General features: G+C 48.6%; 1 protein-coding gene across 1 annotated transcript in view; it reads right to left on the reverse strand.

Moving 5' to 3' along the window:
• The window catches only part of LOC144494995 (membrane protein FAM174A-like), a 41,228-nt gene extending 30,721 nt beyond the window's left edge, over positions 1-10,507 (reverse strand). Inside the window, exons 1-2 of the mRNA XM_078214724.1 lie at positions 10,142-10,507; positions 1,651-1,785 (exon numbers count right to left, since the gene is read on the reverse strand). Coding sequence (XP_078070850.1) covers positions 1,651-1,785; positions 10,142-10,440 — 434 coding nt within the window. The 5' untranslated portion in view covers positions 10,441-10,507. The remainder of the gene's footprint in view (positions 1-1,650; positions 1,786-10,141) is intronic.
• Positions 10,508-26,209: the final 15,702 nt, after the last annotated feature.

Below are 26,209 nucleotides of genomic sequence, written 5' to 3' on the forward strand. Positions count from 1 at the left end.
GTATTGCAGCCGCTCTCACTCCCCCCGCACTGCAAAGTGCAAAGTTCCCCTCCCCCACCATCCCTCAACGCATGTTCCCCCATCAATGGCTGCTCCCCTGTCACTGCAAGATCCCATCGTCCCCCCCACCGCACATGGCCACTCTCTTGTCATGGCCCCCCCTTCGAAAGCCTTGCTGCTCCTCCCTCCACCCACTACAACTGTGCTCCCAAGGAACCACCCTCATGGCACTGCCCCCGATGCAGGTTGGTACACGTTGGCACTGCCAGGTTAGCATTGCCCAGGCATGCCCGTTTCCCCCCTGGGGGCTATAGTGACCTTGGCGATCCTGATGGGAGCCCCTAGACTGTTTCCTGTTGTCGTGAAGCTGTTGTGAACCTCATCAAGGTTAGAATATTCAGCAAGAGGGGAGGGCTGGCGTGTGGGCCCTTTATTTAGATATAATTACATTAAAACATATTCAAATTGGGTTCCTGTCTTTTGTGGGTGGGAACTTCTCTACGTCACCGAGGAGGGGCGGGGAAAAATTGGGAAATTAGATCTTGCCAGCCAGAATCTCATTTCTCGACTCTTGCAAGATTTTGCACCCGCATCGCTGTTCTCGCTGACAGCGAACGTGGGTGCAAAATCACCCCCGGTGTGTCACATTGTGTACCAGAATATATAGCTCATTCATAAAGCTTCATTAAAACAGTACTGTCTACTTATCCTGGACTAGCAAAGAACTATTAATGAATGTTAGTGGGGAACAAGTAGGAGAATAGGATTGGATGAGGAAGCTCATGTGGAGAAAAATACTGATGCAAATGCAACAGGATGGCTTATTTTTATTCTAATACATTCAATGATACTACAATTTGGGGAATGAAACAAAAATATTCCTCACTTTCCAGCTGTGCTAGTTGTTGAGGTAATAGATCAACAGCAAGTTGTGTGCATGTAAACGGCGTCCCAACATGTTTCACAGGCGCATGACTGGACAAAATCAGACACTAAACAAAAGAGATAAAAGGGAAAATAACCAAAAGCCTGTTCAAGGAAGTAGGTTTTAAGAATGCCTTAAAAGGAGGAAGAACAGGTGTGGAGGAGGAGAAGTTTAGAGAGGAAATTTCACAGCTGAAGGCCTTGATAGCTGTGATGGTGCAGCAATTAAAATAGAATATTCAAGAGGCCAGATTTGGCTCAATAGGCAGGAGAAATAGTTTGGGATTTTCAATTTCTGGTCGCTCAGCTGGAGTGCACACTTAGTAATTCAACCAAGTGAAGTGACCTATCCTACTTGACTATTTAAGTGTTTCACAATATTAGTAAATTACTGCACAATTTCACTAGTGTACTTCACCATTTCATAATGCTGGAGTATCAGAATAGAGTTTTCAATTGAATAAATCTATTAAAGCATTGCTGCTGATTATCCCATGTATTACAGGAATATGCTGAAGCATTTTTTAATTTGTACAATGTTATGTACACTTGTTTGATTAGGCAAACAATGGTAAGTGATCAGTTTATTTCTTTTTCCATTACTTGGCATCTTCCATAGGTTTGCGTTATGATCCTGGAGACTAAACGAAGAGAACTAACTAATTTACTAACTTCATTGTTTGTTTTTATTATTAAAAAAGAGCATATATTTGATTCATCACTCACCTTCTTGGATGATGTACATCAAATAATGTATCATCTTCATCATCATCTTCCTGATCTAAAGGCCTCATTTCCATGTTTTCTAGATTTGTATTCAGTATACCATACTTCCGGTTTTTTCTGTTAATTCTCCTCATCCTAGATTGAAATAAGAATTTACAGTAAACATCTCATACCGACATTAAAATAGCAGCAGTTAATTTTGGCTATCCTGCTGATTTCAAGTGGATGTCATAACACAGGACATTCACAGGTAAAAAAATGAGGAAAACTACCTTTTAGCTCTACAGAGCATTTTGGATATCTTACAGCAACAGCATCTCCCACCACACCCTGGGCACTGCTATGCCTTCTTTAATAGACTGCAGCAATGTCACAGAATGTAGCCCAGGGCCAATTTAGATGTGCGACTCAGCTCAGTTTAAGCTCAATCTCAATGTCTGCTATTTTATCCTTTTGTTAGCAATATTGCACCAAGCATTATACTGAGGTAATATCTCGAACAGATTTTTGTCAGAAAGACTGAAAAAGATTGATTTGTGACTGCTTTTCAACAAAAGCATATAATGAAACTTCTACAAATATACATTTGCCAGAACCTTTGTAACATCCATTGAGGTCCAGAAGAACTGTGTAAGTAATTTGGGACTGCCACTTAGCTAAATTGTGTCTTTCTCTGACCCTCGCTTTGAGCTTTAGTGATGTTCAAAATAACAACTATCTTTATATATTTTCACTCAATTTGGCCAGGGGGAGGTGGGGGGGGGGGGGGATGGTGTGGGGGGGAGGGAGAGAGAGAGAGAGAGAGAAGGGCTGATGGGCTTCAATTCTGCTTCCTTCACAATTTTATCTTAATTCAATGAAAAGCTGAATATGATGCTCATTTTTAAATTAGTGGGACACACATGTTTAACGTATTTTCTGGGCTACCGTTTCCAACTCCTCAGCAACTGAAGCAGTCCATGATCAAATGCAGCAAGACCTGGACAATATCTAGGCTTGTGCTAAGTGTCAAATAACAAACATGCCAATGACCAGGCAATGACCATCTCCAATAAGAGAGAATGTAACCATCGCCCCTTGACATTAAATGGCATTACTAACCATCACTGCATCCCCCTCTATCAACATCCTAGAGGTTACCATTGATCAGAAACTGAACCAAACTAGCCATTTAAAAACTGTGGCTACAAGAGCAGGTCTGAGGCTAGGAATATTGCGGCGAGTAACTCATCTCCTGATTTCCCAAAGCCTGCCCACAATCTACAAAGCACAAGTCAGGTGTGATGACACTAAGATGAGTGGTAGAGCTAAATGTGCAGAGGACACAAAGTCTGCAAAGGGATATGGATAGTCTAAGTGAGTGGGCGAGGGTCTGGCAGATGGAGTACAATGTTGGTAAGTGTGAGGATCATCCATTTTGGTCGGAATAACAGCAAAATGGGCTATTATTTAAATTGTAAAAAATTGCAGCATGCTGCTGTGCAGAAGGACCTGGGTGTCCTTGTGCATGAATCACAAAGAGTTGGTTTGCAAGTGCAGCAGGTAGCTAAGAAGGCAAATGGAATTTTGTCCTTCATTGCTAGAGAGCTGGAATTTAAAACAGGGAGGTTATGTTGCAGCTGTATAAGGTGCTGGTGAGGCCATACCTAGAGTACTGTGTACAGTTTTGGTCTCCTTACTTGAGAAAGGATATACTGGCAGTGGAGGGGGTGCAGAGGAGATTCACTAGGTTGATTCCGGAGTTGAGAGGGTTGGCTTATGAGGAGAGACTGAGTAGACTGGGACTATACTCATTGGAATTCAGAAGAATGTGAAAACGTATAGAAACATATAAAATTCTGAAGGGAATAGATAAGATAGAAACAGGGAGGTTGTTTCCACTGGCAGGTGAAACTAGAACTAGGCCTCAAAATAAGTGGGAGCAGATTTAAGACTGAGTTGAGGAGGAACTTCTTCACCTAAAGGGTTGTGAATCTGTGAAATTCCCTGCCCAGTGAAGCAGTTGAGGCTACCTCATTGAATGTTTTTAAGGCAAGGATAGATACATTTTTGAACAGTAAAGGAATCAAGGGTTATGGTGAGTGGGCAGGTAAGTGGAGCTGAGTCCTCAAAAAGATCAGCCATGATCTTATTGAATGGCGGAGCAGGCTCGAGGGGCCTAATTTTGGTCCTAGTTCTTATGTGATGGAATACTCTCCATTTGTCTGGATAAATGCAGCTCTGACACCACTCAAGAGGCTCGACACAATCCAGGACAAAGCAGCCTGTTTGATTGGCACTCACCTACAAACATTCACTCCCTTCACCCGTGACTAACAGTGGCAGCAGTGTGTACCGTCAATAGTATACACTGCAGGAATTCATCAAGGCTCCTTAGGCAGCACTTTCCAAACCCAGAACTATTATCAGCTAGAAGGATAAGAGCAGCAGGCACAAGGAAAGCCTCCGCTTAGAAGTTCTCCTCCAAATCACTCAACACACTTAGAACTATATCGCCGTTCCTTCATTATTGCTGGATCAAAATCTGGAACTCTGTCCCTAACAGTACTATGAGTGCACCTACACCACATGCACTGCAGCAGTTCGAAGGAAGCTCGTCACCATTTTCTCAAGGACAGTTAGGGATGGGCAATAAATGCTGGCCTAGCCTGCGATGGTCACAACCCACAAATAAAGTAAATTAAAAAAACGAAAGTGCAGAAAAATGTCAGAGGAAATGTGGGATTCTGGCACTCATCATGATTGAATTGCTGAACTCTACTGAGAATGAGTATAAGATAGATTGAGAAGAGGAAAGGGTTAAAATTGGGATGCGAAACTAGAAATCAGTTGAGGGATAAACTGGTTTTGGAAAGGGCCTGAGGCGAGGGCGACAAGCGAAACTAATGATCACGTTAAAGAAACTGCTAATAGGTAATTGTGGTTCTGGCTTCGGAGGGCAGGGCCTTATCAATTGGCCTTTTGTCCTTGAAAGTAATCTAATCAGAAACTTTAATAGCCATGTCTTTACGTGGCTATCGCTTTTTGTTCTTGAAAGTAATCTAATCAAAATGTAACAATACAGCTATACCCTTATTGGCTAACAGAAGTATGTGGATGTATCTCCGTCGTGTATAACTGAAACTGTTTTGTAAGCCAGACAGAGACTCACGAACCCATGCTGGATGTGCATGACCTTGTGATCTCTCCTCCGATGCAATAAAGAAGGCTTTCGGAGAAACCCGTGCCTCTTCAGTTTTTGATCCAACTTCCGAAAAACAAATTCTACACTACATGACTGGAAACGGACATAGGACAGCAGAGATTCACAATTACAAACATGGCTAACAACAAACCCTTGGATTTAACAATCCTAGTGGCAAGATCTGATTTTTCCAATAGAAATCAGCCTTCTAGCATCCACCTGGACTGACTCAGATACCGTAATGTGATTCAAGCCATGGATAATAGAAAGATAACTTGAAGGAGCACAATTCCCATATGACATATCCAGTCTTTGATTCAAAGGACAGCCCGTCATCTGCACACAAACCGAAAATGAAGTAGAGGGTGTGTGGAGGAAAATGACAGCAAGAAGTGAGCGCAGTGGTAGCTGGCCTAAAACAGTCTTAAAATTAAAATGCCATTTGCACCATTAGCTTCAAGGCCATTTGCATCCTAGATACACCTTCAAAGTTCTTGCATGACTGAAGCCTCTTCACTCCCACACTACCACCTTTAACATGTCATTTTTTGCAAATCCACCCCCAGTTCAAATGATAAAACCCCCTTCGCTTGTTCCCCAAGCTAGGACTTTCCTCCATTCACCAAGTGAATTTGTCCAGAAGGGAATATCCCTCTCAATCTCTAGGATTCATTTTCCTAATAAGGCCACATAACGATTCCACATCCTGCTTTGGAATTTCCCGACATGATCACATTAGATAATCTAACCGATATATGGGTATTACAGAAGTAAAGAAGCACCTCCAACATCAAATGGGATTCCCCGAATGAGCAAAAGTGAGGAACAGTATACAGTTGACTCATGGAACAAACCACGCTTAGGTCATGAGATGTATTACATGGTTACTGGACATTCATCCTACCAAGATGGGAAAAGAAATAAAAGTACACACAAAAAAATCAATATGCAAAAAATGTTGCACAAGGAAACAGTTTAATTTTGCAAAAATAAAATATAGCCACTCACTCTATCCTCAATAACGACATTGGGGATCTATATATAACATTGTTCAACATCCCTTTCCCCCAAAAGTAATCGTGATTCAAAATTAGAGCTTCGTCATTCATGGATTGACGATTGGCTGTCAGACAGAAGGCAGAGAGTTGGGATAAAAGGTTCTTTCTCAGAATGGCAACCGGTGACAAGTGGTGTCCCGCAGGGTTCAGTGTTGGGGCCACAGCTGTTCTCTTTATATATTAACGATCTAGATGACGGGACTGGGAGCATTCTGGCCAAGTTTGCCGATGATACAAAGATAGGTGGAGGGGCAGGTAGTATTGAGGAGGTGGGGAGGCTGCAGAAAGATTTAGACAGTTTAGGAGAGTGGTCCAAGAAGTGGCTGATGAAATTCAATGTGGGCAAGTGCGAGGTCGTACACTTTGGAAAAAAGAATAGAGGCATGGACTATTTTCTAAACGGTGACAAAATTCATAATGCTAAAGTGCAAAGGGACTTGGGAGTCCTAGTCCAGGATTCTCTAAAGGTAAACTTGCAGGTTGAGTCCGTAATTAAGAAAGCAAATGTAATGTTGTCATTTATCTCAAGAGGCTTGGAATACAAAAGCAGGGATGTACTTCTGAGGCTTTATAAAGCACTGGTTAGGCCCCATTTGGAGTACTGTGAGCAATTTTGGGCCCCACACCTCAGGAAGGACATACTGGCACTGGAGCGGGTCCAGCGGAGATTCACACGGATGATCCCAGGAATGGTAGGCCTGACATACGATGAACGTCTGAGGATCGTGGGATTATATTCATTGGAGTTTAGGAGGTTGAGGGGAGATCTGATAGAAACTTACAAGATAATGAACGGCTTAGATAGGATGGACGTAGGGAAGTTGTTTCCATTAACAGGGGAGACTAGGACGCGGGGGCACAGCCTTAGAATAAAAGGGAGTCACTTTAGAACAGAGATGAGGAGAAATTTCTTCAGCCAGAGAGTGGTGGGTCTGTGGAATTCATTGCCACAGAGGGCTGTGGAGGCCGAGACGTTGAGCGTCTTCAAGACAGAAATTGATAAATTCTTGATTTCTCGAGGAATTAAGGGCTATGGGGAGAGAGCGGGTAAATGGAGTTGAAATCAACCATGATTGAATGGTGGAGTGGACTCGATGGGCCGAATGGCCTTACTTCCGCTCCTATGTCTTATGGTCTTATGGTCTTATGTGTGAAAGGGACATGTTGAAGTTTAAGCTTTGTAGTCATTTTTATACAGCATAATTTCACACTTTGACAAGATTCCTGCCTTTAATTTCTCCTGTGCTATAACAACATTATCAGATGCTTCAGCAAATCAAATGTGGCAATTTAACCTTTAAACTGCCAGCAGATTCAGGGAAATTACAAATCATTGAGTTGAGTGATTTTGCAAGATGTACTTTGCACACTAACACGTTGGGAGAAACAGCATAAAGATCAATAAAGCTAATTAAAGATCAGGAATAATATATATCTTTTTGGTACATTGTTGCAAAATAGTATTAACAGTGCCTTTGATTTGTCAGGAGCGTGGAATCTCAATCAGTTAGACTTGTTTAGTTTTGAATTTTTTACCCACAGTTGATGGAAGTGCAAACTTTTAACTGCGTAGCAAGGATAAGAGTGCATCTGGGACCTTGATGAATTCAGGACAAAGCATGCATCTCCTTAACCAATGAGATTATGAGATTAGAAGTAAACAGGGAAAAGACCGAGAAGGAGGATGAATTCAACGTCAAATCAGATGGAAAAATAAAGAGAAGGAAAGAAAGACAGGATTAGGAGAGAATGAAAAAAGAGACAAAGGAAAATTAAAAATATAGATTTATTTTTTAAATGTCCAAAAAATTATAACCTTAGGGAATAAGACTGCACACTTTTAATTGTACATTTTCTTGCCAAGAAAAGTTGAAAAATAGACATTAATAATTGTCACTGAAAAGGTACTAATAATAAGGTATGCTATTAATTATTCAAATTAACTATGTGGTATTTTTAATGGGTAATTAGTGTGCAAATACAGCAACTTGATCAAAAACATGGGGACGAGAAGATGACATTCTCAAGAAGCTAACAGTGAAGCAGTGCACACAGGATAAGGAGGGATAATTTACCTTGATCACAGTCACAAAGGGTATTAATTGTGATACTGATAAAGGCTATTTCAGTATTGTGTCAGGGCCTGCAACTTGATCGGAGGAATTCAAAAACAGAGTAGTTCCAGGAAAGATACCATCAATTTGAGAGGTGATAGTAATTCCAACTGAGAGCAAAGGAAGTTTAGTGATGGGAGAGTATATGCAAGGACAGAGGGGTCAAGGATAGGATTTTTTAAGATGGGTGAAGATGACATTTCAACACGATGTGGACAGTTTCTAAGGCTAGAGGACCATTGACAATATCAGTGAACTTAGGGTCAAGGAGGCAATTTGCTTGTCCAACAGTTTGTGGGAATAGTGTCGAGGGAATGAATGGTCAGTCTAATGGACAAGATGAACTGAGAGAGGAGATAGAAAATAGAAAAGAATTATGGGTTCAGATAGGACTGGGGGCAACTTTAGGGGAAATCTGAGCTGATGAAATAGGGGACGAGAAGAAAGTGACTGACAAAGTCGTTTGTGCACTTACTGTTGGAGACCACTAGCCACATCCTGTTAATTGGAATACGTATCCATTATCCCTACTCGGTCTTCTATCTCCCTAATAAATTCCCTACCCATATAGGTTGTCTCCAATTTCATGGGTTTTCATTTTTGCTAACATTCTCATGTCGGACTTTTGTAAATGTCTCTGGAGATCAACATAAATCATACCCACAAACATTTGATATTAAGATGTTTCAAATGTTAAAAGGATTTGTTCAGGTGGATATGAAGAACCCTCTTGAGGGAAAAGAAAGAATATGGGGACATGATCATACAAATGAAGCTGTTATTCAGGAACAAAATCAGGAACAAGTATATAGAAATATAAAAACTCTCACCATCAAAAATCTGCAAGTGCTAGGGCAATGAGTGCTTTCAAGAGAGATAAATTGTTAGGTAAGGATGTGGATTAAAACAGGTAAATGGAGTTGAGGTGCAAATCAGCCATGAACTCAGTGAACAGCTCAAGAGGCAGAATGCCACACTCTTTCATATTCCTTACAAAAAGAATAAGAAGTGACTTACGTTTATATAGCATTGTTTACACCACAGGATGTCCCATAGTCCTTACAGCTGGTGAAATGTAGTCACTGCTGTAATGTAAGAATGCTGCAACCAATAAGCATGCAGGAAGTTCTCAAAAACAACAATTTAATAATGATAGATTATCTGATCTTGCAATGTCAACTGGGGGATAAATATTGGCCCGGATAACAAAGATATGTCCCCGGCTCATCTTCAAAATAGTGCCCTGGAATATTCTGTACCCACCTGAGAGCATTTCATCTGAAAATGGCACTTCTGACAGTACAGCACTCCCTCAGTACACTACACTGAAGTGTCAGCTTAGACTGTGCTCAAGAAACAAATGGGATTTGAGAACCCATAACTTTCTAATTCAACAAGCAAGAGTGCCACCAGCTGAGCAATGGCTGACCTGAACAATCCTCCATCAGGACTACACATTGTTTTGAAGCGACTGTCGACAACACAGCTGACCTGCTTCATTGTTGAGGGCATGATGACAATGTCAATGTCTACTGAAATTGCAGCCAACCCTAATAATACCATACGATTCAGGGATGGTGAGTTTCAAAGTTAGTGGTCAGTGTTTAGTATTATTTCTCCTATTATTGCCAACAGCAGATACTGCTATGTACGGGTAAGCTTTATGGTCTGTATATTCTTAATTTTGTTCAAGAAAGATCTTGAGTTTGCGATATCTGATGCTGGCAGCGCTCACTAAAACTAAAGAAGTATTCTTCCTACCGGTTAGGATCTGGAATGTGCTGCCTTGGGACTATGGTGGAAGCAGGTCAACTGAGGCATTCAAAAGCGGACTGGAAGAAAGAATGTGGTGGGTTAGGGGGAGAAGTTGAGAGAATGGCACTGGGTGGATTGCTCACCTGGAGAGCTGGCACAGATATGATGGACTGAATGTCTTATCTCTGTGCTGTCACAGTTCTGTGCTTTCCTCTTATTCCTGCAGCCTCCTGGTTCTCCAGCCTGGGCTGTCAGTGTTAACATGATGTGGCATTTGCTACCAAATAAACCTGTTGGGCTTTAACCTGGTGTTGTTATACTTCTTACAGTGTTAACATGAACCAGGGGCACTGCCCTACCTGGGAACTCCTCCCCCTCACCTGATGGTCCTCACCACGAAGTAGATGACGACCAGGGCAGTGACCACCACCAGCACATAGAGAGCTCTCTGGATCATCATGGTCTGTTCCACAGGGGACTCAGTCCTGTGCTGCCCGCCCTCTTGGTGCTTGCCCGCCGCCGCCGTCAGCGCGGTGCTGTCGCTGCTGCTGTTGACTGGGTGCCCCGAGGCCCTGACCGCCTCCGTCCGGTTTCCCGGCAGCTTCTTCGACATCGACACCACCATGGAAGCGTCTCCGGCCCACATCAGCAGCCACAGCACGCACAGCCCCCGCCACATCTCAGAGCCGCAGGCCCGGTGCTGGCTGTCAGGCCGCTCGGCCCGGCTCCCCCGCCCCCCGCTGCGGCTGCGCAGTGCAGCCTCTGCCTCGCGTCGGGACCGCGGGCTCGCGCAGGCTGACGTCACCAACCAGGAAACGCTCCATTGTTTCCCCAGAGAATCCGGCACCCTGTTGCATCACACTGCATTACTGCCTGCTGCACCACACTGCATTACTGCCTGCTGCACTACACTGCATTACTGCCTGCTGAATCACACCTTGCTGCACCACACTGCATTACTGCCTGCTGAATCACACCTTGCTGCACAACACTGCATTATTGTCTGCTGCACAACACTGCATTACTGTCTGCTGCACCACACTGCATTACTGCCTGCAGCATCGCACCCTGCTGCACCACACTGCATTACTGCCTGCAGCATCACACCCTGCTGCACCACACCACATTACTGCCTGCAGCATCACACTGCATTACTGCCTGCTGCACCACACTGAATTACTGCCTGCAGCATCACACTGCATTACTGCCTGCTGAATCACACCCTACTGCACCACACTGCATTACTGCCTGCTGCATCACACCCTGCTGCACTACAAACCATTACAGCCTGCTGCAACACACCCTGCTGCACCACACTGCATTGCTGCCTGCTGCAACACACCCTGCTGCATCACACTGCATTAGTGCCTGCTGTACCACACCATGTTGCACCACACTGCATTACTGCCTGCGGCATCAAACCCTGCAGCACCACACTGCATGACTGCCTGCAGCACCACACTGCATTACAGCATGCTACACCACACTGCATTACTGCCTGCAGCACCACACTGCATTACTGCCTGCTGCATAACACTGAATTACTGCCTGCTGCATCACACCCTGCTGCGTCACCCTGCATTACTGCCTGCAGCACCACACTGCATTACTGCCCGTTGCATCACACTGCATTATTGCCTGCTGCACTACACCCTGTTGCACCACACCACATTACTGCCTGCAGCATCACACCCTGCTGCACCACACTGCATTACTGCCTGCAGCATCACACCCTGCTGCACCACACTGCATTACTGCCTGCTGCACCACACCCTGCTGCACCACACTGCATTACTGCCTGCTGTATCATACCCTGCTGCACCACACTGCATTACTGCCTGCTGCATCACACCCTGCTGCATCACATCGCATTGCTGCCTGCTGCAACACACCAGGCTGCATCACACTGCATTACTGCCTGTTGCATCATACCCTGCTGCATCACACTGCATTACTGCCTGCTGCATCACACCATGCTGCACTACCCCCTGCTGCAACGCTGCATTACTGCCTGCTGCATCACACTGCATTACTGCCCGCTGTACCACACCATGTTGCATCACACTGCATTACTGTCTGCTGTACCACAAGCTGCAGCACCACACTGCATTACTGCCTGCTGCACCACACTACATTACTGCCTGTTACATCACACTGCATTACTGCCTGCAGCACCACATTGCATTACTGCCTGTTGCACCACACTGCATTACTGCGTGCTGCACCACACTGCATTACTGCCTGCTGCATCACACCCTGCTGCACCACACCGCATTACTGCCTGCTACATCACACTGCATTACTGTGTGCTGCATAACACTGCATTACTGCCTGCTGCATAACACTGCATTACTGCCTGCTGCATCACACTCTGCTGCATCACATTTCATTACTGCCTGCTGCACCACACGCTGCTGCATAACCTGCATTACTGTCTGTTGCATCACACTGCATTACTGCCTGGTGCATCAAACTCTGCTGCATTACACTGCACTCCCACCTGCTGCACCACACTGGATTACTGCCTGCTGCACAAGACTGCATTACTGCCTGGTGCATCACACTCTGCTGCATCACGCTGCATTACCACCTGTTGCACCGCACTGCATTACTGCCTGCAGCACCGCACTGCATTACTGCCTGCTGCATCACGCCCTGCTGGACCACACTGCTTTACTGCCTGCTGCACCACACCGCATTACTGCCTGCTGCACCACTGCATTACTGCCTGCTGCAGCACACCACGTTACTGCCTGCTGTACCACACCCTGCTGCATTGCACTGCATTACTGCCTGCTGTATCACATCCTGCTGTACCAATACCCTGCTGCATCACACTGCATTACTGCCTGCTGTACCACAACCTGCTGCATCACTGCATTACTGCATGCTGTACCACACACTGCTGCACCACTGCATTACTGCCTGCTGTACCACACCCTGCTGCATCACTCAGCATTGCTGCCTGCTGTACCACACTCTGCTGCATCACTGCTTTACTGCCTTTTGTACCACATCCTGCTGCATCACTGCATTGCTGCCTGCTGTACCACACCGTGATGCATCACACTGCATTACTTCCTGCTGTACCACACCAAGCTGCATCACACCACATTACCGCCTGCTGTACCACACCCTGCAGCATCACACAGCATTACTGCCTGCTGTACCACGCTGTACTGCACCACACTGCATTACTGCCTGCTGCACCACACCATGCTGCACCACACTGCATTACTGCCTGCAGCATCACGTACTGCTGCATCACACTGCATTACTGCCTGCTGCATCACACCCTGCTGCACCACACTGCATTACGGCCTGCTGCATCACGGCGCATTACTGACTGCAGCATCATACTGCATTACTGCCTGCTACGTCACACTCTGCTGCATCACATTGCATTAATGCCTGCTGCACCACACTGCATTAGTGCCTGCAGCATTACTGCATGCTGCATCACACTGCATTACTGCCTGCTGCACCACACTGCATTACTTCCTGCTGCACAACACTGCATTGCTGCCTGGTGCGTCACACTCTTCCGCATCACACTGCATTACTGCCTGCTGCATTAAACTGCATTACTGCCTGCTGCATCACACCCTGCCGCACCACACTGCATTGCTGCCTGCTGCATCACACTGCATTACTGCTTGCGGCATCAAACCCTGCTATACCACTCGGCATTACTGCCTGCTGCATCACACCACATTACTTCCTGCTGCACCACACCCTGCTGCACCACACTGCATTACTGCCTGCTGCACCGAACCCTGCTGCATCACACTGCATTACTGCCTGCTGCATCACACCGCATTACTTCCTGCTGCATCACACCCTGGTGCATCACACTGCATTACTGCATGCTGCATCACACTGCATTGCTGCCTGCTGCGCCACACCGCCTTACTGCCTGCTGCACCACTGCATTACTGCCTCCTGTACCACACTCTGCGGCATCACAATGCATTACTGCCTGCTGTACCACGCACTGCTGCATCACACTGCATTGCTGCCTGCTGTACCACGCCCTGCTGCATCTCCGCATTACTGCCTGCTGCTCCACACCCTGCTGCATCACACTGCATTACTGCCTGCTGTACCACACCCTGCTGCATCACTGCATTACTGCCTGCTGTACCACACCCTGCTGCATGACTGCATCACTGCATGCTGTAGCACACCCTGCTGCACCACTGCACTACTGCCTGCTGTACCACACACTGCTGCATCGCACAGCATTACTGCCTGCTGTACCACACTCTGCTGCATCACTGCATTACTGCCTGCTGTACCACACCCTGCTGGATCACTGCATTACTGCCTGCTGTACCACACCCTGCTGCACCACACCCTGCTGCATCACACAGCATTACTGCCTTTTGTGCCATGTCCTGCTGCATCACTGCATTGCTGCCTGCTGTACCACACCCTGCTGCATCACACTGCATTACTGCCTGCTACATCACACCACATTACTGCCTGCTGCACCATGCCCCGCTTCATCACACCACATTATAGCCTGCTGTACCTCACCCTGCTGCATCACCGCATTACTGCCTGCTGCACCACACCCTGCTGCATCACACAGCATTATTGCCTGCTGTACCACACTGCATTACTGCCTGCTGCACCACACCCTGCTGCACAACACTGCATTACTGCCTGCTGTACCACACCCTGCTGCATCGCACCACATTACCGCCTGCTGTACCACACTCTGCTGCATCACACTGCATTACTGCCGGATGCATCACACACTGCTGCATCACACTGCATTACTGCCTGCTGTATCACACCCTGCTGCATCTCACCGCATTACTGCCTGCTGCATAACACCCTGCTGCATCACACTGCATTACTGCCTGCTGCACCACACCCTGCTGCATCACACCACATTACCGCCTGCTGTACCACACCCTGCTGCATCACACAGCATTATTGCCTGCTGTACCACACCGCATTACTGCCTGCTGCACCACACCCTGCTGCACAACACTGCATTACTGCCTGCTGTACCACACCCTGCTGCATCACTGCATTACTGCCTCCTGTACCACACTCTGCGGCATCACAATGCATTACTGCCTGCTGTACCACGCACTGCTGCATCACACTACATTGCTGTACCACGCCCTGCTGCATCTCCGCATTACTGCCTGCTGCTCCACACCCTGCTGCATCACACTGCATTACTGCCTGCTGTACCACACCCTGCTGCATCACTGCATTACTGCCTGCTGCACCACACCCTGCTGCATGACTGCATCACTGCATGCTGTAGCACACCCTGCTGCACCACTGCACTACTGCCTGCTGTACCACACACTGCTGCATCGCACAGCATTACTGCCTGCTGTACCACACCCTGCTGGATCACTGCATTACTGCCTGCTGTACCACACCCTGCTGCACCACACCCTGCTGCATCACACAGCATTACTGCCTTTTGTGCCATGTCCTGCTGCATCATTGCATTGCTGCCTGCTGTACCACACCCTGCTGCATCACACTGCATTACTGCCTGCTGTATCACACCCTGCTGCATCTCACCGCATTACTGCCTGCTGCATCACACCCTGCTGCATCACACTGCATTACTGCCTGCTGCACCACACCCTGCTGCATCACACCACATTACCACCTGCTGTACCACACCCTGCTGCATCACACTGCATTACTGCCTGATGCATCACACTGCATTACTGCCTGCTGTATCACACCCTGCTGCATCTCACCGCATTACTGTCTGCTGCATCACACCCTGCTGCATCACACCGCATTACTGCCTGCTGTATCACACTGCATTACTCTGCCTGCTGCATTACTCCCTGATGCATTACACTGTAGCGCAATTCTGCCTGCTAAACTGCACTACATTACTGCCTGCTGCTTTACTCCCTATTTCTGCCTGCTGCATTTCAGCCTGCTACATCACACTATCTTCTGCATCACACCCTGCTGCATTACACTATGTTGCATTACACTGCCTGCTATATCACAGCCTGCTGCATCCTGTCTGCTGTTTCACACTACATTGTTCTCTGCTGTATGACACTGTATCACACCCTGTTGCATTACACTGCTTGCTGTATCACACCCTGCTGTATCGCACCCTGCTGCATTATACTGTCTGCTGTATCACATCCTGCTGCATTACACCCTGCTATAGCACACTGCTTTACTGTCTGTTGTATCACACTGCCTTACTGCCCACTGTATCACCACTGCATTACCGCCTGCTGTATCACACTGCACTACTATGCTATACTACACTGCATTACTGCATGCTGTATTGCTCTGCATCACACTGCATTCCTGCCTGATTTGTCACACTGCATTACTGTCTGCTGCATCACACTGCATTATTGTCTACTATATCACACTACATTCCTGTCTGCTGTATTGCACTGCGTCATTCTCTGCTGTATTACATGCATTGTTCTCTGTTGTATGACACTGCATCACTGCCTGCTATGATGTGGACTTGCTGGCATTGGACTGGGATAGGCACAGTAAGTAGTCTCAAAACACCAGGATAAAGTCCAACAGGTTTATTTGGTAGTAGGAGCTTTCGGAGCGCTGCTCCTTCATCAGGGCACTCGCCTGATGAAGGAGCAGCGCTCTGAAAGCTCGTGCTACCAAATAAACCTGGTGGACTTTAACCTGATGTTGTGAGAGTACTTACTGTCACTGCCTGCGGTACTACATTGCATTCCTGTCTGCTGTATTACTTTGCATCACACTGCATTACTGCCTGCTGTATTGTACTGCATTACTGCCTGCTGTATTGTACTGCATTACAGTCTGCTGTATTGTACTGCATTACAGTCTGCTGTATTACAATGCATCACACTGCATTATTGTTTGTTGTATTACACTACAATACTGCCTGCTGAATCACACTGCATTACTGCCCGCTGCATCATAAGACCATAAGACATAGGAACAGAATTAAGCCACTCAGCTCATCGAGTCTGCTCTGCCATTCAATCATGGCTCATATTTTTCTCACCCCCATTCTCCTGCCTTTTCCCCATAACCCTGATCCCCTTATTAATCAAGAACCTATCTATCTCTATCTTAAAGACACTCAATGACCTGGCCTCCACAGCCTTCTGCGGCAAAGAGTTCCACAGATTCACCACTCTCTTGCTGAAGAAATTCCTCCTCATCTCTGTTTTAAAGGATCGTCCCTTTAGCCTGAGGTTGTGCCCTCTGGTTCTAGTTTTTTTTACTAGTGGAAACATCCTCTCCACATCCACTCTATCCAGGCCTCGCAGTATCCTGTAAGTTTCAATAAGATCCCCCCTCATCCTTCTAAACTCCAACGAGTATGAGTCCTCAACCATTCCTCATATGACAAGCTCTTCATTCCAGGGATCATTCTTGTGAACCTCCTCTGGACCCTTTCCAAGGCCAACACATTCTTCCTAAGATATGGGGCCCAAAACTGCTCACAATACTCCAAATAGAGGTCTGACCAGAGCCTTATACAGCCTCAGAAGTACATCCCTGCTTTTGTGTTCTAGCCCTCTTGACATGAATGCTAACATTGCATTTGCCTTCCTAACTGCCAACTGAACCTGCACGTTAACCTTAAGAGAATCTTGAACAATGACTCCCAAGTCCCTTTGTGCTTCTGATTTCCTAAGCATTTCCCCATTTAGAAAATAGTCTATGCCTCCATTCATTCTTCCAAAGTGCATAACCTCTCACTTTTCCACATTGTATTCCATCTGCTACTTCTTTGCCCACTCTCCTAACCTGTCTAAGTCCTTCTGCAGCCCCCCTGCATCCTCAATACTATCTGTCCCTCTACATATCTTTGTATCATCTGCAAACTTAGCAACAGTGCCTTCAGTTCCTTCTTCTAAATCGTTAATATATATTGTGAAAAGTTGTGGTCCCAGCACCGACCCCTGAGATATTCCACTAGTCACCAGCTGCCATTCTGAAAAAGAACCCTTTATCCCCACTCTCTGCCTTCTGCCAGTCAGCCAATCCTCGATCCATGCCAGAATCTTACCCTTAACGCCATGGGATCTTAACTTATTTAGTAGTCTCCTATGCGGCACCTTGTCAAAAGCCTTCTGGAAATCTAAATAAATCACATCCACTGGTTCTCCTTTATCTAACTTCCTTGTTACCTCTTCAAAGAACTCTAACAGATTTGTCAGACGTGACCTCCCCTTGACAAAGCCGTGCTGACTCAGTCCTACTTTATCATGCACTTCCAAGTACTCTGCGATCTCATCTTTAATAATGGACTCTAAAATCTTGCTAATGACTGAAGTCAGGCTAACTGGCCTATAATTTCCCATCTGCTGCCTCCCTCCCTTCTTAAACAGTGCCGTTACATTAGCTACTTTCCAGTCCTCTGCTACCCTCCCTGCCTCCAGTGATTCCTGAAAGATCACCACCAATGCTTCCATAATTTCCTCAGCTATCTCTTTTAGAACCCTGGGGTGCAGTCCATCCGGCCCAGGTGACTTATTCACCTTCAGACCTTTCAGTTTCCCCACAACCTTCTCCTTAGTGATGGCCACTATACTCACCTGTGCCCCCTGACTCTCCTGGAGCTCTGACATCCATTTTGGTAGGAATAACAGCAAAATGGGCTATTATTTAAATGGTAAAAAATTGCAGCATGCTGCTGTGCAGAGGGACCTGGGTGTCCTTGTGCAGGAATCTCAAGGAGTTGGTTTGCAGGTGCAGCAGGTAATTAAGAAGGCAAATGGAATTTTGTCCTTCATTGCTAGAGGGATGGAGTTTCAAAACAGCGAGATTATGTTGCAGCTGTATAAGGTGCTGGTGAGGCCACACCTGGAGTACTGTGTACAGTTTTGGTCTCCTTACTTGAGAAAGGATATACTGGCACTGGAGGGGGTGCAGAGGAGATTCACTAGATTGATTCCGGAGTTGAGAGGGTTGGCTTATGAGGAGAGACTGAGTAGACTGGGGCTATACTCCTTGGGATTCAGAAGAATGAGGGGAGATCTTATAGAAACACATAAGATTATGAAGGGAATAGATAAGATAGAAGCAGGGAAGTTGTTTCTACTGGCAGATGAAACTAGAACTAGGGGGCATAGCCTCAAAATAAGGGGAAGCCAATTTAGGACTGAGTTGGGGAGGAACTTCTTCACACAGAGGGTTGTGAATCTGTGGAATTCCCTGCCCAGTGAAGCAGTTGAGGCTACCGCATTGAATGCTTTTAAGGCAAGGATAGATACATTTTTGAACAGTAAAGGAATTAAGGGTTATGGTGAGCGGGCGGGTAAGTGGAGCTGAGTCCACAAAAAGATCAGCCATGTTCTTATTGAATGGCGGAGCAGGCTCGAGGGGCCAGATGGCCTACTCCTGTTCATGGTTCTTATGTTCTTATCCCACTGGTGTCTTCCACCATGAAGACTGATGCAAAGTATCTATTCAGTTCCTCTGCCATTGCTTTGTTTCCTATTATTACTTCTCCAGCCTAATTTTCCAGTGCTCCAATGGCTATTTTTACCTCTTTCTTCCCTTTTATATATTGAAAAAAATTCTTCCTATCTTCTTTGATATTACTAACTAGCTTACACTCATATTTCACCTTCTCCCCCCTTATTGCTTTTTTAGTCGTCTTCTGCTCGCCTTTAAAGGCTTCCCAATCCTCTGGCTTCCCACTAATCCTTGCCACTTTGTATGCTCTTTCTTTTGCTTTTGCGCTGTGCTTAACTTCCCTTGTCAGCCATGGATGCCTCGTCCTCCCCTTAGCATATCTCCTCCTCCTAGGGATGAATTTCTGTTGTGCCTCCTGATTAACTCTCAAAAATTCCTGCCATTGCTCTTCCACTGTCTTCCCTGCTAGGCTCCCTTTCCAATCAACTCTGGCCAGCTCCTCCCTCATGTCTTTGTAGTTACCTTTATTTAATTGTAATACCATTACATCTGCCTTATTGCCTGCTATATCACACTGCCTTATTGCCCATTGTATCACTTCATTACTGTCTGCTACATCACACTGCATTAGTGCCTGCTGTATCTCACTGCATTACTGTCTGCTACATCATACTGCATTACTGTCTGCTCCATTACACTGCATTACTGTCTGCTACATCACACTGCATTAGTGCCTGCTGTATCTCACTGCATTACTATCTGTTACATCACACTGCATTACTGTCTGCTCTATTACACTGCATTACTGTCTGCTACATCACACTGCATTAGTGCCTGCTGTATTCCACTGCATCACACTGCATTACTGTCTGCTACATCACACTGCATTACTGTCTGCTGTATCACACTGCATTACTGTCTGCTACATCACACTGCATTACTGTCTGCTGCATCACACTGCATTAGTACCTGCTGTATCACACTGCATTAGTGCCTGATGTATCACACTGCATTACTGCCTGCTACATCACACTGCATTACTGTCTGCTACATCACACTGCATTATTGTCTGCTGTATCACACTGCATTAGTGCCTGCTCTATCACACTGCATTACTGCCTGCTACATCACACTGCATTACTATCTGCTACATCACACTGCATTACTGTCTGCTACATCACACTGCATTACTGTCTGCTTTATCACACTCCATTAGTGCCTGCTGTATCACACTGCATTACTATCTGCTACATCACACTGCATTACTGTCTGCTACATCACACTGCATTAGTGCCTGCTGTATCACACTGCATTAGTGCCTGCTGTATCACACTGCATTACTGTCTGCTACATCACACTGCATTACTGTCTGCTGTATCACACTGCATTAGTGCCTGCTGTATCACACTGCATTACTATCTGCTACATTACACTGCATTACTGTCTGCTACATCACACTGCATTACTGTCTGCTGTATCACACTGCATTAGTGCCTGCTGTATCACACTGCATTACTATCTGCTACATCACACTGCATTACTGTCTGCTACATCACACTGCATTAGTGCCTGCTGTATCACACTGCATTAGTGCCTGCTGTATCACACTGCATTACTGTCTGCTACATCACACTGCATTACTGTCTGCTACATCACACTGCATTACTGTCTGCTGTATCTCACTGCATTACTGTCTGCTACATCACACTGCATTACTGTCTGCTGCATCACACTGCATTACTATCTGCTGCATCACACAGCATTACTGTCTGGTGTATCTCACTGCATTACTGTCTGCTGTATCTCACTCCATTACTGTCTGCTACAGCACACTGCATTACTGTCTGCTACATCACACTGCATTAGTGCCTGCTGTATCACACTGCATTAGTGCCTGCTGTATCACACTGCATTAGTGCCTGCTGTATCACACTGCATTACTGTCTGCTACATCACACTGCATTACTGTCTGCTACATCACACTGCATTACTGTCTGCTGTATCTCACTGCATTACTGTCTGCTACATCTCACTGCATTACTGTCTGCTACATCACACTGCATTACTGTCTGCTGTATCTCACTGCATTACTGTCTGCTACATCACACTGTACCACTGCCTGCTATATTGCACTGCATTACTGTCTGCTCCCTGGATAGTGACTTAGGATTCCTAGCAAAGCACAGTAGGCGGGATTTTCTGGTGTGCCCCAAGACCGGAGATTCCAGTTTGAGGTCCACGGACCTTTAAATGGTCCACCAAATTTTCTGTCCCGCCCTCTATTATTCTCCTGGTCGGCAGGAAAGGGATAATTCCACCCAGTGTGTCTTGGGATGTGATCTGAAAACAGTGATATATGTAGTTACAGCCCTCTGGTGTTCTGTCAAAGCCTCTTTAACCATGGTTTTGCAGCTTATACCTTACAACTCCAGCAATTTCCCAGCTTTGCTGCATTTAATGATTCTTAACCCCTTCAGGTGCCACGAAAATTAATGGCTGGGATTCTTCCAAAAAAATTCTAAGTGCCGAATTTGCATAAAAACTGGAGTAAATCCCACTGTTTTTTTTTGTGGGATTTTCAAAATGAATCTCCCACACTGAGCACTTGCGAGATTCACGATGAAAATACAGGGGTGGGGCCTACTCCTGCTGGAGACACTGGCAGCATGGCATTGAGCGGGGAACTGCGCATGCGCCATTCTGTCAGCACCGAGATCGGTGCATGTACTGCTGGCCCCCCGATCATTGGCCTCCCGATCACTGGCCCCCCCGATCACTGGCCTCCCGATCACTGGCCTCCCGATCACTGGCCTCCCGATCACTGGCCTCCCGATCACTGGCCTGCCAGATCACTGGCCTCTCGATCACTGGCCTCTCGATCACTGGCCTGCCAGATCACTGGCCTGCCAGATCACTGGCCTCCCGATCACTGGCCTCTCGATCACTGGCCTGCCAGATCACTGGCCTGCCAGATCACTGGCCTGCCAGATCACTGGCCTCCCGATCACTGGCCTCTCGATCATTGGCCTGCCAGATCACTGGCCTCTCGATCACTGGCCTGCCGATCACTGGCCTCCCGATCACTGGCCTCCCGATCACTGGCCTCCCGATCACTGGCCTCTCGATCACTGGCCTCCCGATCACTGGCCTCCCGATCACTGGCCTCCCGATCACTGGCCTGCGAGATCACTGGCCTCTCGATCACTGGCCTGCCAGATCACTGGCCTCTCGATCACTGGCCTGCCAGATCACTGGCCTCTCGATCACTGGCCTGCCAGATCACTGGCCTGCCAGATCACTGGCCTGCCAGATCACTGGCCTGCCAGATCACTGGCCTGCCAGATCACTGGCCTCCCGATCACTGGCCTCTCGATCACTGGCCTCCCGATCATTGGCCTCCCGATCATTGGCCTCCCGATCATTGGCCCCCCCGATCACTGGCCTCCCGATCACTGGCCTCTCGATCACTGGCCTCCCGATCACTGGCCTCTCGATCACTGGCCTCCCGATCATTGGCCTCCCGATCATTGGCCTCCCGATCATTGGCCCCCCCGATCACTGGCCTCCCGATCACTGGCCTCTCGATCACTGGCCTCCCGATCATTGGCCCCCCCGATCACTGGCCTCTCGATCACTGGCCTCCCGATCACTGGCCTCCCGATCACTGGCCTCTCGATCACTGGCCTCCCGATCATTGGCCTCCCGATCATTGGCCTCCCGATCATTGGCCCCCCCGATCACTGGCCTCCCGATCACTGGCCTCTCGATCACTGGCCTCCCGATCACTGGCCTCTCGATCACTGGCCTCCCGATCACTGGCCTCCCGATCACTGGCCTCCCGATCATTGGCCCCCCCGATCACTGGCCTCTCGATCACTGGCCTCCCGATCACTGGCCTCCCGATCACTGGCCTCCCGATCACTGGCCTCCCGATCACTGGCCTCCCGATCACTGGCCTGCCAGATCACTGGCCTCCCGATCACTGGCCACCCGATCACTGGCCTCCCGATCACTGGCCTGCCAGAAAGCTGGCCAGCCCATTCGCTAACCAACACAGCAACCCCCCATTTCTAGCCATGAGACCCCTCACCCCCTCCACATCGCTAGCCTCCTGGACATCTGCCAATATCCCACCTCTGATGTCCCTGAACACCCTCCCCCTCCGCAGTCCCACCTCCACCCCCCGCCCCTTGCGGCCCCGACACTCCCGACAGGCGCCCCCCGTCCCAATGGCCAGCCCCGATCAGCCCCTTCCCTCTCTCTGCCACTGATCCCCAGTGCAGAGTGGCAGCAGGATCCTCCACCTCCACCGATCTGTCCCACATAGGCCCTGCCCCTATACACCCCATACACTCCACACCCTCTGGCCCCACCCTCCTGGCACGACTCGATGCCTGGCAGGCAATGCCAAGGCGCCCCTTGGGCAGTGCCAGGGGGCCAGGCTGGCATTGCCCAGGGGGCACCCTCCCCTTACCCCCGACCTCCTGGGGAGCCTCCATGGCTCCCCCCCACCCCCCCTCACTCCAGTGGGGTTGGGCTGACCGTTAGCTAAGAGGAAGTGCAAAGGAAGTTCACTAGTTTGGTTTCTGAGATGAAGGAATCGATCTATCGCTTTCCTCCTGCTGCCTTCAGGTGTTGGCCCATTGACGACTGACATCTGTTGGTGGGGAGAGGGGCTTCCATTTCCTCACAGCTCCCTGGGTGAGGTTCCGTCAGGGAGTCCTGCTCCCCACCCCCCCCCCCCCCCCCCCCCCCACCCATCCTCCAAGCAGCGCTGAAGCTGACTGTGAGAGGCAGCGTCGAGGGCTCCCGCTTCCCCTCCCCCTCCACAGCACTTTGCAGTGGCATTGTCTTGCCGCGGGGTGTGGTCAGGGACTTGACTGAGTGCTGGTGCTCCGGGGTGGGGGGGGAGTGCACCATGTGCTGACTGAGGCCTAACCAGATGAAGCAGCTGCTGCTCCAGGCCGGGGTGCAGAGGTTCAGACATGGACTGCATGGAATCTGCTGTCTCTGGGCACACATCTGGTGCTGCTTTGCAGTCTGTCCCTGCCCTGTGACACGGACCAGCAACACATGCCTGTAACCGATGCTGCAGTTGCACACATAGCAATGGCTCAAGGGTGCGCATTGCCCATGTCTGCACACCGACCTGCATAAACTGTGCCAGCATTTGTCATGATGGGAATCTCACACAACCCAAATCGGGCCACGCATGGCACCATGGGTTGTGTTGGGTTGCCAGCTCCCACAAGTGGGGGTACTGGCCCAAGTGAGGGATTGGGGTGGTGCTGGGTCTCTGCAGCCAATGAGAACAATCTGTCATTCTATGGTCTTTCCAAACCCTGCTGTGCAGATGGATCTCGGTTTGCTTGTTCTGGAGCTGGCCATGGTGGTGGCAGCAGGGAAGGAGGCGGAGGAGGAGGCGGCTCAGGAGGTGATGGGCGTGGAGAGACCACCGCAAGAGCAGCCACCACCAAACCCTCAGGAAGGAGGGCAGGGGGCTGCCACTGAGGGCCAGGAGGTGGGTGAGCAGGCTCCCGAGAGGATGCACAGAAGGGGGGGTGCCGAGGCCAAGGAGGTGCAGGCCTCACAATTCATTCGAGGCCCTCTCGGAGGAGGTGTGGCGTCGCTGGCTGTGGTTATCCAAGACCACGGTGCGACACCTTTGTGAGGAGCTCTCACACCTGGCACCTCAGAGGAGCGGCGACCACGCACTCCCTGTGGATGTGAAGGTGACGGCAGCCCTCAATTTCTATGCCTCTGGGTCATTCCAGGCTCCCAGTGGCGACCTAGCTGGTATCTCCCAGGCCTCTGTGCACAGATGTGTGCAGCAGGTCACAGATGCCCTGTATGCCCGGGCAGGCAGTTCATTAATTTCGATGTGGGCCGTGCACAGCAGGAGGCCCGAGCTCATGGCTTTGCTTCCATCGCCGGGATCCCAGATGTGCAGGGCGCAGTGGATGGCACGCACATCGCCTTGCAGGCCCCCCATGCAGGGCCGTAGTGATTTGTGAACCGGAAGGGATTCCACTCCCTGAACATTCAAATCGTCTGTGACCATCGGCTCAAGATCATGCAGGTCGATGCACGCCACCCAGGGAGTGTCCATGACAGCTTTGTGATCTGGCAGTCGGACATCCCTGGGCTCTTTGAAGACCAGCCCAGGCTCCCGGGCTGGCTACTGGATGACAAGGGTTATCCACTAAGCTCATGGCTGATGACGCCTGTGCGGAGGCCCCAGACCGAGGTCAAGACCCACTACAAAGAGGCCAATGCAGCCACCCAGTCCGTCGTTGAGCGGTGCATTGGCCTGCTTAAGATACGGTTCCGCTGTTTGAACCACACTGGGAGGGCCCCTCCAGTATGACCCGGTGCGTGCTTCACGTATCATTAGCTGCGCTCTGCACAACATCACCCAGCAGCGGGGAGAACAGCTGGAGCAGAAGGAGGAGGAGGAGGAGGAGCGGCGAGGGAATGAGGTGGGCGCCCATTTGAAGTGCCAGAGGAAAGACAGCAGGCTGCAACGGCAGGTGTCCGACAGGGAAGGGCAGCGAGGGACGCCTTGATTGCAGCCCGCTTCACCCAGCTGTGCAGTGAGAGGGGTGCAACCACCACACATCCACCACACCCCAGGAGCAAGTGCAGCCGCTATTCCCCATCCAAACCGACCTGGGCCCTCAAACCACCACATCACCCTTCCCCTGTTCCTGTCATCTCACCACCCTTTCCCCCAGAAACATCCGAACCTGTTAATGTGCCTGGGCTGGCAGTGGTTGTGAGTCTTGGTTGAAGGCTGGAGGATGATGACAACTTGCTGTTGTGCATACTGGGATCCTGCCTCTGGTCCACTCAAGTCTGACTCCTACCTGTACTCCAAATGCACGCTGTCACCCTGGCCCATGTAGCTGTAAGGGTTGGGGACACATGTTTTTTGGCCAAGAGAGTGGGGGGTGGATGGTGCTTGCACCAAGGGTCTGGTGGATGTTGGGGAAGGTAGGGCAGGTACACTGAAACATGGGCTGAGTCTGCAAGGCTCAACAGACAGCACCTCCATGTTTGGGAGT

The sequence above is a fragment of the Mustelus asterias genome, chromosome 6 (genome assembly GCF_964213995.1).
Source record: "Mustelus asterias chromosome 6, sMusAst1.hap1.1, whole genome shotgun sequence".
Taxonomy (NCBI): Eukaryota; Metazoa; Chordata; class Chondrichthyes; order Carcharhiniformes; family Triakidae; genus Mustelus; species Mustelus asterias.